This window comes from Cyrtonyx montezumae, unplaced genomic scaffold (assembly GCF_038088225.1).
Source record: "Cyrtonyx montezumae isolate F1298 unplaced genomic scaffold, pur_monq_1.0 scaffold_9, whole genome shotgun sequence".
Taxonomy (NCBI): Eukaryota; Metazoa; Chordata; class Aves; order Galliformes; family Odontophoridae; genus Cyrtonyx; species Cyrtonyx montezumae.
Window position 1 is genome coordinate 10,531,729 of NW_027072100.1, and position 14,734 is coordinate 10,546,462.

The 14,734-nt window shown below is 60.1% G+C and overlaps 1 protein-coding gene across 2 annotated transcripts in view; it reads right to left on the reverse strand.

Annotated features, from left to right (window-relative positions):
• Nucleotides 1-1,760: 1,760 nt before the first annotated feature.
• NOL4L (nucleolar protein 4 like) overlaps nt 1,761-14,734 on the reverse strand; it is a 45,686-nt gene continuing 32,712 nt past the window's right edge. For both annotated transcript variants that reach the window (XM_065754060.1, XM_065754061.1), the window contains 7 exons: nt 12,699-12,840; nt 4,891-5,162; nt 4,506-4,691; nt 4,239-4,430; nt 4,032-4,154; nt 3,720-3,921; nt 1,761-2,562 (listed from right to left, as the gene is read on the reverse strand). In XM_065754060.1, coding sequence (XP_065610132.1) covers nt 2,363-2,562; nt 3,720-3,921; nt 4,032-4,154; nt 4,239-4,430; nt 4,506-4,691; nt 4,891-5,162; nt 12,699-12,840 — 1,317 coding nt within the window. In that variant the 3' untranslated portion in view covers nt 1,761-2,362. The remainder of the gene's footprint in view (nt 2,563-3,719; nt 3,922-4,031; nt 4,155-4,238; nt 4,431-4,505; nt 4,692-4,890; nt 5,163-12,698; nt 12,841-14,734) is intronic.

Below are 14,734 nucleotides of genomic sequence, written 5' to 3' on the forward strand. Positions count from 1 at the left end.
GGCGGGGGGTGTGGTTGGGCTGTGGCTGTGGCCGGGTCAAGCAGACGAGCGGGCGCGGGGCCGTTCCTCCCCAACAGCGGTCGCGCGGAACACACGGGGGGGCCGGGAGTTCTGTACATGTAAACAGTACACTTTCACTGAGTCCAAAATCAGGAGCAAAAAATACAAAGGTTCACATTGGTCTTAGGTAGATAACAGGCGAAAAAAATAAACCAAAACAAAACAAAAAAAAACTGAGCTGGACAGCTCCGAAACAACCGAACGAAAGTTCCTAAAGCACCACTAAATTATATAAAAATCAGACCATGGACGGATTGTAGTTGGTATTCCGGTGAGGTTCTATGCTACCTTGTAAAAAGTTTTACAAAAAATTACAAATCAAAACTATATTCACCCTCTGAGTTCAAAGCAGCATTTGTCGTGGACTGGTACTGATCCGAGCCGGGGTCGGGAGGTCCGAGGCCACCCCCGAGCCCGGAGTGCTCCCACACAGAGACCCCTCCACGGGAACGGCGGCTCCAGGACGAGGGGGAAGCGGCAGAGTGCTGTGGGTCGGCGTGGGACGAGACCCGCGTGGAGCCCGTGCCGCAGGAACCGGAGCTGTGGCTCGTGGGGGGAGGAGGGGGGGGGGGAAGAAAAAAAAAGCCTCGTCATCATCGGAATAAGAAATTGAGATTTAGAAAAAGAATCCCAAACGTAAATAAATCCCTGACGGAAATCCGAAGTCGGTCCCGTTCGGTTCGTTCCTGGTCACTGCTGCTCTGCGTCCTTCCCATGCAGCCCTGCAGGGAGCGTCGGAAAGAGAGAAATCTGGGACAGCGATTGTCTCTGCCTCTCCTTCGTTAACGTTTAAGACTTTGACGAATGGCTGTGGGTTTCGTTACTTCGTGGTAGTCACACGAAAATAAATATGTACAGGAACGCCGGGGATGGGGGGGGGGGCGCGGACGGAGCGGGATAACGCCCGGGGGGGGGGGGGGGGGGGGAGTGTGAGCTGGGGATGGGTCCCACTCTGCCCCGACCACACAGAGCTGAGCCCGCTCCGTCCGCCCCGAGGGACCGAGCCCCGCTTCTCTGAGCGTTACCCAAAGCGTCGGGCTCTGGGGAGCAGAACAGTCCGTGCGGGAGTTCGTCCCTTCTGCGCTGGGCCGGGCGAGCCTGTCCTCACGTCGGTGGCTTTTCCCTGCACTGAAACTAAGGGCTGGGGGTGGGATTTTCTTCCAGTGTTTGGGCGTCGGGTGGCTTCGGAAGGGGAACCTGCACGGCTGTGCTGTGACCATTCCTGCTGTGACCCTCGGGGGGCGCCGCGCCAGCGCTGGGGACGACGGCACCGAGCGTCCCTGCTTTAGCAGCACTGCTTTGTAGGTATTGCACTGAGCAAACGAAGTGCATCGTTGGGGAGGGGGCGGAGCGGTGACGGACTGCGCCAATTCCACACTTTGGGAATTGTGGGCTTGTTCCAGAGCTGCAGGTGGGGGAAGGGGGGGAGGGGCTGCTGCCCCAGGGCGGTGTCAGCACCGGGCACTGCGCTGCTGCTCCTGGGCACCGTCCACCTCCGCTGCGCTGACGGTCACAGAGCCGGGGGGGGGGGGGGGGGGTCCTGGAAAAAGCCCACAACGGAGTGTGAGGTAGAATGCGGATGGTGAACGAGAGACGGCGTTTCTTTCCTTCCTTCTCATCTGCAATGACTTCACGAGCGCGAGATGTCCTCCTAGCGCGAGGTCTGCTGGGCGTCCACGACGTGGGGCCCCCACTGCTGCTGCTGCGGATGGGGCCGGGGGGGGGGCAACGTGCACCCTGCAGGACGAGGGCTGCCCAGAGAAACAGGCAGAGCTGCCTGGGAATGAGTAGTGTCGTGATATGGAATGTGTTATCTCACAGGAACAAGTTCCTTCTGATCAGACAGACACAAAAGCGGCAATCTGTACAAACTCAAAAGAATCCGTTTTCAGAAAAATAAATTACTAAGGGGAGAGGAGGGTCCATTTCTCAATAAATATGTGATTCAGCTCACCTAAGACTCGGAAATTATCTGGGGACGGGATTCTAACATTTGGGTCCATAAAGGTCACCCTAAACACATCTGCAGCCCCAAACCTCCCCAGGCTCCCTTCAGGTCCCACGTCCTTCCAGGCCGCACGTTTGGTTTCTGGTACAGGTCGGGAACGTGGCCTCGTGCCTGAAGCCCCAGGTGCTCGGAGTGTAAAAGAAAACAGCTCTGTTGGGTTCCACCTTCTACAACTACGCGGAGCCGCCGCTTCACGGGAGGACGGTGGCGGTCCCGAGCGGGACGCGGCCGGGAGCCCATCCCTAGCAGGTGTCAATTGTCTTCCTGACAGAGGAGCGCCGCAGCCACGAGGAGTCAGTTCTGCTGTAAAATGAGGTTTTCCAGTTCGTCTGCAGAGCGGAGCAGAAACGCCGCGGACTCCCGGTAGCCGGCGATGAGCTGCCGCACGGCGCTGATCTCTGTGGGGCTGAGCTGGGCAGCCTGCATCCCCCTGCTGGTGCTGTTGGATGGGGCCGTGCCGGAGGTCCCCCCCTTCATGCTGAGGTCGGTCGGACCTGGGAGGGAAAGGAGAGAGTCAGTGAGAGGCAGTCCTGCAAAACTTCGGGCCTGCCCCACGGGCGGGAGCTGCCGCCGTGCTCAGAACAACACGGGGCTGTTGGTAAGTGCTTGGGAGAAGGAAAGAAAACTGGGAAGCGGGGGTTTAAAGATCCTTTAGAAAGAAGCAAATAGGCTGATGTCTGCTACAAGCAGGGCCTGCTGGCTCACGCCAGGGCTCTCCCTGCAGCCGTGTGCCATCTCGTGTCATGGGAATGGCACTCGGTGCCCGCACTCAGTACGAGGAGGGCGGCAGGGCCAGGGCTGGGCTGGAGGGGACCCGGAGCTGCAGCCGCAAGGATTAGGCCTCAGCAGCTGGAGGCCAGAGTGGGATCTTTATTCAGGGTTAAGAAGCATTAGGAAGGGATGATAAGAGTTAATCCCAGACAGGCATCTCTCAGGACTCCGGAAATCACATCCCTTCAAATCCGCGCTCCGTCAGGGAGGGCAGGGGCAGGAAGCTGGGGTGGGCAAAGGCAGCGGACAGGGGAGGAGTGGCCATGGGGCTCACAGTGAGCAGAACCACGGGGCTGCTTTGCCCCGGCCCGTTCCCCTCCAGCAGCAGCAGCACCGCACTGCCTCCCTGCGTGCCCCGCTCGGGCCCAGGCTGCTCCATCCCAGGCTGCTCCATCCCAGGCTGCTCCATCCCAGGCTGCTCCATCCCAGGCTGCTCCATGCTGCTCGCTTCCTCGTGGCCCCGCGTGCCTCCTATGCCTTGCAGCACCCATCCTGTGCCACGCAGCCGTGCTCCTGAGCTACAGCTGCTCTGTCCCCATCCCTGTCCCCGAGAGCAGGCGATGAAGGCTGGAGAAGGGACAGCCCATACCAGCAGTGAGATCAGGGCGGTGATAGGCACCGCTCTGTTAATCATTAATGAATGCCTGGTACAGATTCCCTTTTTTTCTAAGTGACACTCCTTTCCTCCACCATTTCCACCTACACTGTCCAAGTTCAGTTCGACAATTAACTGCTTGCTAATGAAGCAAGCTGGATGTGGGGGCAGAGCCCTCCATGGGTGGCACAGGGGCGTTTCGAGGCTCTGAAGGAGTGGGGCTGCCTCGGGGGCAGCCCGTGCCTCAACCCCACTGCTGGGGCTGCGTGCTGCTGGGTCGCTCACCATTACTGTGGTTCCCCGTCTGGAGCGGTGCGGGCGGCTGCAGGCTGCCTCCCAGGGACCCATAGCCACGGTAGCTGTAGTTGAGGCTTCCATTGATGTAGACGGGGTCTTGAGAGTAGGACGAAGCTGGCAGTGAATAGGAGGAGTGGGTGATGGCTGTGGAGTCTCTGGAGTGCTGCTTGTCCAGGGCGATCGGTTCGTCCTACGCAGGAAGCACAGAGGTTGGCTGCAGAGAGGCCGACGGTCTCCAGCAGCAGGAAACCACCTCCCCACTGCCCACGGTGCTGCCCCACACACCGACAGCATCGGTACCTGCGAGGTCTGGTAGATCTCCAGCCGCATCCTCTTGGCTGCTTTCCGCGTCTCGCTCTCACAGGCAGCAGCCAGGATGTTCTCAGCCATGGCCGAGGTGAGGTGTGGTGGCGTGGGCCTGGTCTGCAGGGACACAAAGGAGAGCCGTGCTCAGGCTCCATGGTCGTGGCACGGCACGGCACGGCAGGACACGGCACAGCCACTCACCATCTCCATGCCGTTCTTCTTCATGCGGCGGCAGGACTTGAGGTACGTGCGGATGCGTTTGCGAGCTCGCTCCTGGAACTCGGGGAACTGCCGGCTGCAGGACTCGATGATGGCCTGGATCTTCTCTTTGGGCTGCTTGGAGATGGGAACCATCCGATCCAGGTTCTCGTCCACGAAAAGACGCACAAACATCTGCAGGGGAGAAGAGAGGTGGGAATGGCGAACCCACAGGAGGGCAAACTCACCAACCCGCGGCGCCGTCCTTACGTTGAAGGCCTTTAGCCGCTCCGGGTCCATCCCTTCCGAGTCATTTATCTTATCGGTGTCCTCGTGGTCGTCATGGTCATCGTCATCCTCGTCAGCCGTGGGGGCCCTGCCGACGGTCAGGTCCTCGGGGCAGCCGCTGACCTCGGTCTTGACGGAGTCATAGCTGCCAGAGCTGTACGGTGGGGACTGCAGGGGGACGGGGTTTTAGTGGACAGCCTCACCCTTCCCCCAGCTGCAGCCCAAACCTCTCCCTTTGGCTCGCTGCCTCCATCCCTGCTCCTGACATCCCACCCTCCCTCCAGAGCCCAGGCAGAGGGACTCACGGCCACGCCAGCCCCAGCTGACATCACGCACATCCCCCTGTGCCTCCCCCCCAGCCCCGTACCTCCGCCGTGGTCTTCACCGCGTACTTCACCCTGCTGCGCAGCCCGTCGGTGCTGCAGCTGTCCGACTGGTAGGAAGGGGTGACGTGGGCAGGGGTCAGCTTGTCGCAGAGGTTGATGGGCTGGTCGTCGGCGGAGGCGGTGAAGTCCATGGGGGCGGCGGTGCCATTCCCATTCATTTCGGGGAAGGCGCTGTCGCCCTGCGTGCTGCTGGAGGTGGAGGGGTTCAGGGTGGAGGAGCCATTCCCGCTGCAGCTCTCTGACGAGGAGTCATCTGCAAGGAGGGATTGTGTGGTCACCCCCAAGGTCACCCCGTGGCCCGCCTGCCAAGGCGGCAGAGCCCCCGCAGGCAGCAGCCCGAGGGTCACTGCTGCCGTGACTGCTGGGCCACGGCTCCACAGCTCAGCAGCCGTGCTCTGAGCTGCTGGACCGCCGTGTCCCACACCCATCCACAGCGCGTCCGTCCATCCTTCCATCCATCCCTCTCTCCTTCCATCCCCTCTGGAGATGATGATCCCACAGCCCACGCCTCTGCCTGGGGCCTGCGGCACCTCGGCTTGAATAAGAACTTTGGAATTTGGTCCTTTTAGGTTTCTGTTTACATTGCAGGGAGGAGAAAGGGGCATTTCCTCTCCCCGCCTGAATCCCTTGTCTCCAATGGCTTTCACGAGGGCAGCACCTGGCACAGGCAGAGTCTGGCCCGAACGGAGGTGACAAACTGCAGCACGGAGGGACTCGAGGAGGGCTGGAGTGCAGCAGTGGGGCTGGGGAGCTGCAGGGGGGCTCTGGTGAGGGCCTGCAGAGCCCTCAGCTGCTCTGGGAAGAGGGCAGGGACTTGCACAGACATCTGACCCGTCCCACTGCAGCCCCACTGACCTTGTCTGCCCTGCGTGGATGATCTCCTTCCCTGCCTACTTCCACGTGTCCTTGAGCTATCCATATGGCAGCAGTGCCAACCACGCTGCTCACCACAGTGCAGACGGACGCTGGGTCCCTTCAGGGCACTTTTGTCCCCTCCTCCCCCACTCTCTCCCTGCCCTCTCGAGTGCCCTCTTCCCACTACTGCTGTTCCGAATGCAAAACTCTGCTCGCAGCCGCAGCCTCCCTGCACTGCCCCAAGCAGACACATCACCACACCCTGGCCGCGCAGCACACACCATTCCCTTTCCCAGCACGCTGCAGTGCTTTCTCCTTTCTGCTCACACACACAGATCCCTGACCGTCCCCAGGCTCTACCTGAGCGCAGCAGAGCCCATCCCTATCTACATCCCCCACCCCAAGCCCATCCCCGCTCCCATCCCGTGCCGGAGCCCGGCCCCAGCGCTACATCCTCAGCCCCTTCCCCTGCCCTCCCCCTCACTGCAGTAAATCCTTTATTTCATTAGGTGCCTCCGCGAGAGGGAAAGGGCGAAGCACGTGGGGAACCGCTTCCTGTGCAAGTGTGCGCCGGGCTGCGAACAAAGAAGCAGCACAACGAGCAGATGGCGGTCCCCGGTCCCCCGTCCCCGCTCCGTGATCCCCGGCCCCCGCTCCCCAGGGCCGGGGTCGGGCTGTGGGGCGGTACCAGCACCGTGCCGCCAGCTCCCGGCGCCAGGTCCAAAGGTGCAGAAGTGCGGGACGGTGCCCAGCTGCTGCCACCCTCCTCCTCCTCCTCCTCCTCCTCCTCCTCCTCCTTCCCCCGCCTGCATCCGCAGGGAACTTTAATGAGAGCTGCGGCGAACTTTCCTGTGACCCCTGCGGAGGCTGCGGCAGCGCAGGACTTTGTATCCCTTCAAATAAACACACCGGGGACGCTCAGGCATCCGAGCAGCCCGCGGGGCCGAGCCTGTCCCGAACCGCCCCAGCACAGCCACGGGCGCTCCCCGTTCCGAGGCGGCCCCATTCCCCACGAGCCCCACCACTGGAACACCCCCACGGAGTCTGCGGAGCCCCCTCCCGTCCTTCCCCCCCCCCGCTGACCCACTTTCTGCTCCGTGTGCTGGCGGCAGCGCTGGCTCTGCACCTGGGCACCCTGCACGCCTCCGTCCCCATGCCGATGCCGATGCCCCATGCCGGTCCCTGCCCCTCTGGGGGCACGGAGGATGTCCGAGGGCTTTGCCCTGCAGCCCCCCGGCCTCTGTCCCGTGCCGGCAGGGCTGGGGCAGGGCCACGGGTGAAGGATCCGTGCTGAGCCGGGACGGGTGGAAGGGTGCTACTACATTGGTGGGGGCTGAGCCGCATCCCTCCCCCTGCTCCGCTCCCGCAGGGAGTCTCCGGCCTCATCCAGCGATGCCTCCGCGAGGATTAGGGAGCATTATTCCTCATGAGCTGTGTGCCGTGCCCCTCCGCCAGCCCAGGCACGGCCACAGCAACAGCTCATGGCCAATCAGTGCCGCCCTGCAGACATCAGAGCGACCTCCCGGCGGTCCTCGAGGGGCTGACAGCCCCAGCACCGTGCCTGGCACACAGCACGGCCCCCAGCCACAGGAATCCCACTGGGCCACAGCACCGGGGAGAGGAGTTTACAGAGCTCTGAGCATCCCCAGCCCGACATGAACATCCCTGCTCTGCATCCTCAAATTGCCCACGCATCCCTACGTTGTCTGGGTACCCCTTACTGCCCCGAGCATCCCTTACTGCCCTGGGCACCCTGCCCTGCCCACCCCTGCAGCCTTCCCATGGTCCCCAGCTCTGCTGCAGCTCCTACAAACCAACTGCGAGCACAAGGCTGAACGCAGGGAAACCCACCAGCTCCAGATCATTTCCTTATTTCTACACTTGTATGGGTTACGCTCTCCCGGAAGATCTGCATACAGAGTGGTGGATTAATCTTGTCTTGTGGGCAGAGGAACGGCCACAAATCCAGATTGCTGAGGACCCTGGATCAGAGCAGGAATGGCTTCAGCCAGCTTAAGAACGGGGACGCCCTGGGGAGGCAGCGGGGGCAGCTCTGTGGGATCGGGACCGCACTTGGGTTCCTTCTCTGCTGCCACATCCCGGCCCCAACCCATCCCTGCACACCCCACACCGGGGACGTGCACACCCCGAGTCCCATCACACAGAGACCTGGGGGTGTTCTGCAGACCCCCAGCAAGAGCCTGAAGCACACAGATACATAGCAGGGATCCAGGAGCAGCGGCAGAGCAGGGCCAGGCTGCGCAGCCATGAATATATTCATTATGAAGCAGCACGAGCCTCGCGAGCTCCGCGCTCACGGCTGGAGTTTGGCTGAGCGAGGAGCCCCTCTAATGAGGATAATTGGAAGCCCCCCTGCTCCACCCCCACGCCCTAATTGAAGCAGATGGATCTGTAAAAACAATGTCACTTGGAACTGTTTTGATCTTTCGGTTGGGAAGCAGAATCTTTTCGTTCCCCTCCCGAACAGAGCGGAGCAGGGCTGGAGGCCGAGGGCAGCCCGGGAGCGGGGTGTGGGGCACCAGGGGAGCAGGGCAGGGGGACACAGCCCCGAGTCCATTGTGGCCTCCGTCCCTCCCGGGCTGCACCAATCCCGGGGAAGAGAGAAGCAAAATGGCTTCTTGGGTAGCGGTGATGGGGGAGGAGGGATCAGTCACTTATTAAATGAATTAATCAGGGCTCAGCGTTTTCATTTTGAAGAGGCTGCTGGATTATCCTTGATTTCTGTGACACTGGATTTGCAGAGATCAGGAGGGGAAGGGGAGATTTCCAACACCTGCTCCCCGGGAGATTTTACGGCAGGGAAGTGGTTGGGTTTAACATCTATGTCAGCGAGGGCCACCACGCTGCTGTCCAAAGGCAGAATTAAAGATGAATGGGGCAAATTGTTCCTCCTCCTGTCACATCTCCAGAGTCAGGACAAAACCTCTTTTGACTCAGAAAACAATGAGCTTATGTAAGAGCCAGCAGCCCACGGAAACCTCGCCGCAGCCCCGCACTGCCACGGCCGGGCAGGGGCCACCAAGCCCCGGGACGGGACGGGGACAGGCATGGGGACAGGGATAGACACAGGGACTAGGGCTCGGACGGTGCTCAGTGTCCATGGCTGAACCAGAGCACTGTGCCACAGCACAGCCCACACTCCTGGCCGTGCCCATGTGGCCGTGGCTGGTCAGGCTGGAGTGCCCAACGCCGTGCCGTGGGCTGCAGCTCCGCATGCAGCCTGCAAGCGAGTGTCAGAAGTGTTCAAAGCATCCCGCAGACATCTGAGTGTAACAACAGCCAGGAAGATGAAAAGTGCCATAAATTATTCACTCACAAAAGAGACGAGAAGGGGGAAGGAGGGGAGGAGGAGAGCCTGCGAGGAAGGGACACTTAATACAAATTAGAGAGACCAGGTGGGGATGGCTCCCAGTGGGGGTACCAGCGGGCAGCACACGGGGCCTCGAGGTTGGGGTGCAGGAGGATGCCCTCTCCCTGCACGTCCCTCCCGGCCCATTTCCTTCACCTCACACAAAAAAAGGGAAAAAAGAAACACTGATGGGAGAGGGCCTGGCCCGCCTCCGGTGAAGGCGCTGCATTTCCTGTCTTCGTTAACGCAAACCGTCACATCCCAGACGGAGCCTCCATCCTCCGCCCGCCCTCCTGGGTCCCAGCCTCCAGCCACAGCCCCCAGCGAGCTGACACCTGGCACGGCCGGGCACGATGTGCAGCGGGGACAAGGCAGTGCTGTGTGCCCAGCCCCCCCGGCACGGCGGTACCCCCTGGTGCCGTCTCCTGCCCTCAGAGAGAGCGGCGGCCGCACAGCACAGGGCACTGCCATGGGCATCTTCCCTGGCACAGCTGCAGGCGGCCCCACGGGGCTCAGCTCAGCCTCGCCCCGCCTGCAGCACCAAGGTGTTGGGGTGGTGGGATCAGGAGCCCTGCGCCTGGCCAAGGGAGACAACAGAGTTGTGCAGCAGCTTGGTGCTGGGGTGCCCAGGGGGATCCCCACGGTTCCTGAGATGGTGACCTCAAAGAATGCCACGTGCACGTCCCTGTGGATCCTCCTGGCTCTCAGGAGACATCCCACCCAAGGGACACCCTGCCGAGCGTGCCTTCACCATTAAGTAGGTTAAGAAAGTCCTTTCTCCAAGGTCTGGATTAGCGACTGCAGCTCCAGGCAGACCGGGATCAGCGGGGACACAGCACAGAGGACGGGCGCAGGAACCTCACTGGGAGTGATCTGACCCTGAGCTGTGAAGGCAGCCCCGGGTCCAGCTGCTGCAGCTCCATGTGAAGCCACCTGAGGCCTGGCGGTGCCCAATGGCATGCTGGGGATGGGGTCAGTTTGATGCCATGGCTTTTAGAGTGTTCTGCTCTGAATGTGCAGGGGTCCCATGGATGCACCCCTCCAGGATGTCCTCCTACACAATGGCTCAGCTTCAGCAGCAAAAAGTTTGTGTTGAACTTGCTGCTGCTCTGGGTATCCAGCAGCTTCCTGCGAGGCACAAACGCTGTGAGTAACATCCTACAGGGAAGGGATGTTGCAGGGAGCTTCACATTTTCCGTGCTGGGGCCCGCAGGATGAGTAACAAAGGGAAATGGAAGGAGCGAGTGTGTGCCTGTGTTGGCATTGCTGCTTGAGGACAGGTTTTGTCCCCACATCCCTGTGTCTTGCCATGTGTCCCTGCATCCTTGTGTCCTGCCATGTCCCTCCGTGCATCTGCGTGACCTTGTGTCCTGCAAAGCATCACTGTGTCCCGCAACGAACCCATGCCTCCTGCAACGTGTCCCCTCCTCCCTGCATCCTGCAGTGTGTCACCACATCCCTGTGTGCCACCAACCCAACGTGAGCCCCATCTCTGCTGCCGACGTCCCGGCAGTGCCTGCTGCTGTCCCTCACCTCCTGCAGCCAACAGCTCTCATTTGCTCCCTGTGCTGTTTCACGTTCCGGAGGCTGACGCTGTTTGCAGCGTGGTTACATGGGGCCAAGGTTTCTGGGCACAGAGACAAAAGGAGGTGCTGGCTTCCATCTGAGCTGCTTTTCAGCTCGCTGAAGATGAGGCAGATACCTGTGCTTCAAAGCACGGGAGAGCGGCTTCCTGCTCTCCCACCTTTCTGTTCCGTGCCGCAGTGCTCATGTGTCATATGAGAGCACTCACCCCTCGCAGCCCCCTGGAAGACACACAGTTGTGCTTCAGCACTTCAAACAGGACTCCTTTTAACCACGCGTGTCAGATGATACTGCTGTCCAAACAGGCACCTCTTGATTAAAAGTCTGCCTCTAAGGAAGCCTTTCGCAGAAAACACGCTCCAGGCATCCTTCCCATTAAACGAGAGCGGATGGGAGCAGCTCAGAGAAGGATTTGCAGAGGACAGAGACCAAAACACTGAGCCGCCCTGCTTGTGCCCTCTGCGATGCATCCTGGGCAGTCCACAAGTTTCAGTCGCTGCCATTCGTTATTTTAGGAGTCCTCCCTGGGACAGCCTCGGTGTGTCGGCACAAACAAGGCAAACCACGTCTGCTCCAGCCCCACAGCAGGGTGGGCTAAGGCAGGGACCCTCACCCCAGCACTGCCATGAGCTCAGAGCTCCAGCGCTGGGTACACAATGCAGTGACAGGGCTGGGCCGCTTGTCCCACAGCCCCTGAAATGGGGCAGCCTGATGGAAACCCCAATGCTGGGCTTCTCCTGGGGGAGTCCAGTTATTAACACCCAGCACAGCTTGCTCACTCTTCAATTCCTCCCTTTCTGCTCTGCCAGTTGCAACCCTCTTCCACTTCACGTGCACTCCTCACCAAAAGGAAGGAGTTGTCTGTGCTTTGTTACTCACTGCTGAACCTTACAAAAGAAACTGGAAGAGCCAAGAAGGGCCCCAAAGAGGACACCTTCCTCCAAACAAAAATCACAGGGCACAAAAAATTGGACGCGTTTCCTAAGAGGGCAGGGAGAGGACTTAGCTTGAGTGAGAACATCTTGATTTGCTTAAATACGCGAGTCCCTTATTAAATCACTGTCCTGTAGAATAATAGTGTCGAGTAAAGGGATCCAATCCATGCCATTCTAGATTGTAAACGAGACTTAGGAATTGAGCAGTGAGGGATAAGCCACAAGCCTGAAATGTCCTGGCAGGAGAGCAGCTAAGTTTGGGGATATGGAGAGGCCTGGCAAGGCCACAGGTGGCACCAGACTAACGAATGGAGCCTCCCCAACCCACAGCTGCACGAAACGACCCCTGGGAGATGTTAGGTTGCAGAAGCCCCTCCTTCCCGGGGGTCTCCTGCTCCCTCCTCAGCACTGCTCCCCACCCCCTGCCCACTCAGCAGCATTTGGGCTGAGGATGAGCACAAGCCAAGGAGCAGCCCAAGCACTGACCCCTTGCAAGCATCACAAAGACGAACTCTGACCTGAGCCCGTACTTCTGCCACTTATTTACTCTAGCAGTTTTTTAAACTAGCTTCACAGAGGAAACACAGCACCCTGCCCTCCCTCCCACCCCCTGTATGGGCTCCAACCACCTGCCCAAAGCAATGAGACACCTCATGTCCGTTCCACAAACCCTTTGCATTTCTCTCACGTGCTGCCTCAGGTGCAGCTTTTTGGGCACAGATCCTATTGGAAGAGGCTGCTCTCCTTCCTGTGGCAAGGACCTATGGGGCTCTCTGGGCTGCTCCTGGGGATCCCACCCCAATACCTTCTCAGGATCTGTGGGGCTGTCACTGTGTCCCCCACAAGGACCCTCAGCCCAGAGCTGCGCAGGGCCTGGCCGCCAGCAGCCTGCAGGCTGCCCAGGAAGGCTTCGAAGCCCATGCTGATATGAAATCCATCCTACAGGTGGGACACCTGATCAGAAGGGACTGGTTAATGTTTAATGAGCCACAAAAACACCCCAAGCACGAAGCACCGCGCTCTTCCCGTGGCTGCGGGCACTCACCGTCCTCCTGGCCGTGCAGGTTCTGCGGGCTGCGCATGCTCTCGTCCTGGCTGGGGCTCAGGCTGGAGTTCAGGTGCTGGTCAGCTGAGATCCATGTGGAGTCATTCATATCAAAGTCCTCGCTGCTCACCGACGTCTCATCCTGAAGGCGAGCGGGAAAGGGTTAAGGCACACAGCTCTTTTCCTCCCTCCATCCCCCGGCTCTGGCATCTCCCCACCACAGCCTTCCCCAAGACACACAGCTCCTGCAGCCCAGGAGCCCACGAGCAGCCCGGGTTAGGTGGTTCCCAGGAGAACGCCCCAGCGCTGCTTCCTGCCTGAAGACGTGCCTGAGCAATGGCACTGTCTCTAATTGAGGACAATTAGAAAGAGCTCGCATCCTGTACGAGCGGATGGCTGAGCCTTGGAGTTTACCCTTTAATCTCCATCCACACCAGCGTGTTTCTGGCAAGCAAGCGGCGCGTGGGAGTGGGGATAGGGTGCAGCTCTGTGAAAACGGCCCTTTAACAGTTCAGACCCTTCTAAAACCAAACCGCCTCCTGCATCAGCAGAACACCAACGGAGCAACGCGACTGGGGAGCAAACGGGGATGATGAGATCAGATCCCACAGACTCCAACCACCCCGTGCTGCAGGAAGGCCCCACGGAAGGGGCTGGGGCTGCCCACGCCGTGCTGCTGAAGGGGCTCTGCACTCATCCTAGAGCGGGGGGGGGCACCGAGCGGGGCAGCAGAGCCCGGGCAGCCCCAGTGCCCGGCAGCATAGATCGCATTCCTCTCTCCCACTCCTGCAGCTGGAAGGACATTTTCTCCCTGCCTCTCTCCCTCTCTCTCTCCCTTCCCACTAACCTTTAGAGCACTTTGAGACACAGCCCTTGGATCGCTTCCAGAGCCGGAAAGGTCAGCCGCAGGATTTCAAAACCACCACCGGCGAGGCCGGGATCCTGAATGAGAGGAGGGGCCCGGTGCTCCCCTCTCCCTCCCAGCGCCCGCTCCGCTCCGCAGGAAGCAGATGCTGCCCCGAATTAACACGGTCCCGTCGGCAGTCCCTTTATCTGCCTTCCTCTCCCTGGCCGCTCCCCCAAAATAACGGATAGAGGCCGCGTCCAGAACTGCGGGGCGGAGGGGGACACCAAAAACTGCCTCCAGAAGCGCCTTCAGCCACGCTTTCCTTTGATTGAAGTATTTCAAAGCCTTGTAAATGCTCAGCTCCTTTTCTTTCCTTCCCCTCGTCCTGAGATTACATACACCGCCCGCTCCCCTTCCGTGTGAGGAGCAATTGGCAAGAGCCCCTCCAACGTGCGGCCGCACCTCGTAAAAGCTGCCCTGTCTGGCTGCCTCTGGCTGACAGCTTTTATTGTGAACAAACGAACGCCTTTCAGGACAGGTTGGGGCTTTTCCTCCTCTCCCTGTCCCCACGGACACAGCTGCAGGCCCAGGGCAGGCGCTCCCCACCTCCCAGGAGCTTCCTGGAATTTATGGCTCAGGCACCCGTGGCCATGCTCGGGCAGAGGGCACTGGGGCACTGGGGGGCACTGGGGACACACCGCTGCCAGCACACCAGGCTGCTACTGCCAGGAGCAGCACTGCCTCCCCACAAATCCCACAGCGTAGGTACAGGAGGGGACAGGTCTTCCCCACTGCACACTATATATAGTCTCCATCGCACGCAGCCACAGGGAGCCAGCCACCCTAATATCTGGCCTCCTTCACAAGGCTTACCCAAGATTACTGTCAGAGCTTAAGAGACAAATGCAAATGCCAAGGTCCTGGCTGCCCACAGCCTTCACCTGGCAGGTGGGAGCCCTGGGCAGCTTTCCAAAGGGTTTGGCTCAGAAGTAACTTCTACAGAAGGCACAGCCTCAGCGCCCAGACCCTGACCCAGAGGCACTCGTGCAGGTTGGAAAATCAGAGGCACGAAGGATGCTTCGCATGCACATGCTACAGAAAGGGCTTTACAAATGTGTATCGTTCTTTTGAGGTGCAACAGCATTGGCCTGTTACTAGAAATACTCAAAATAGGAACAGTAAATGTGAC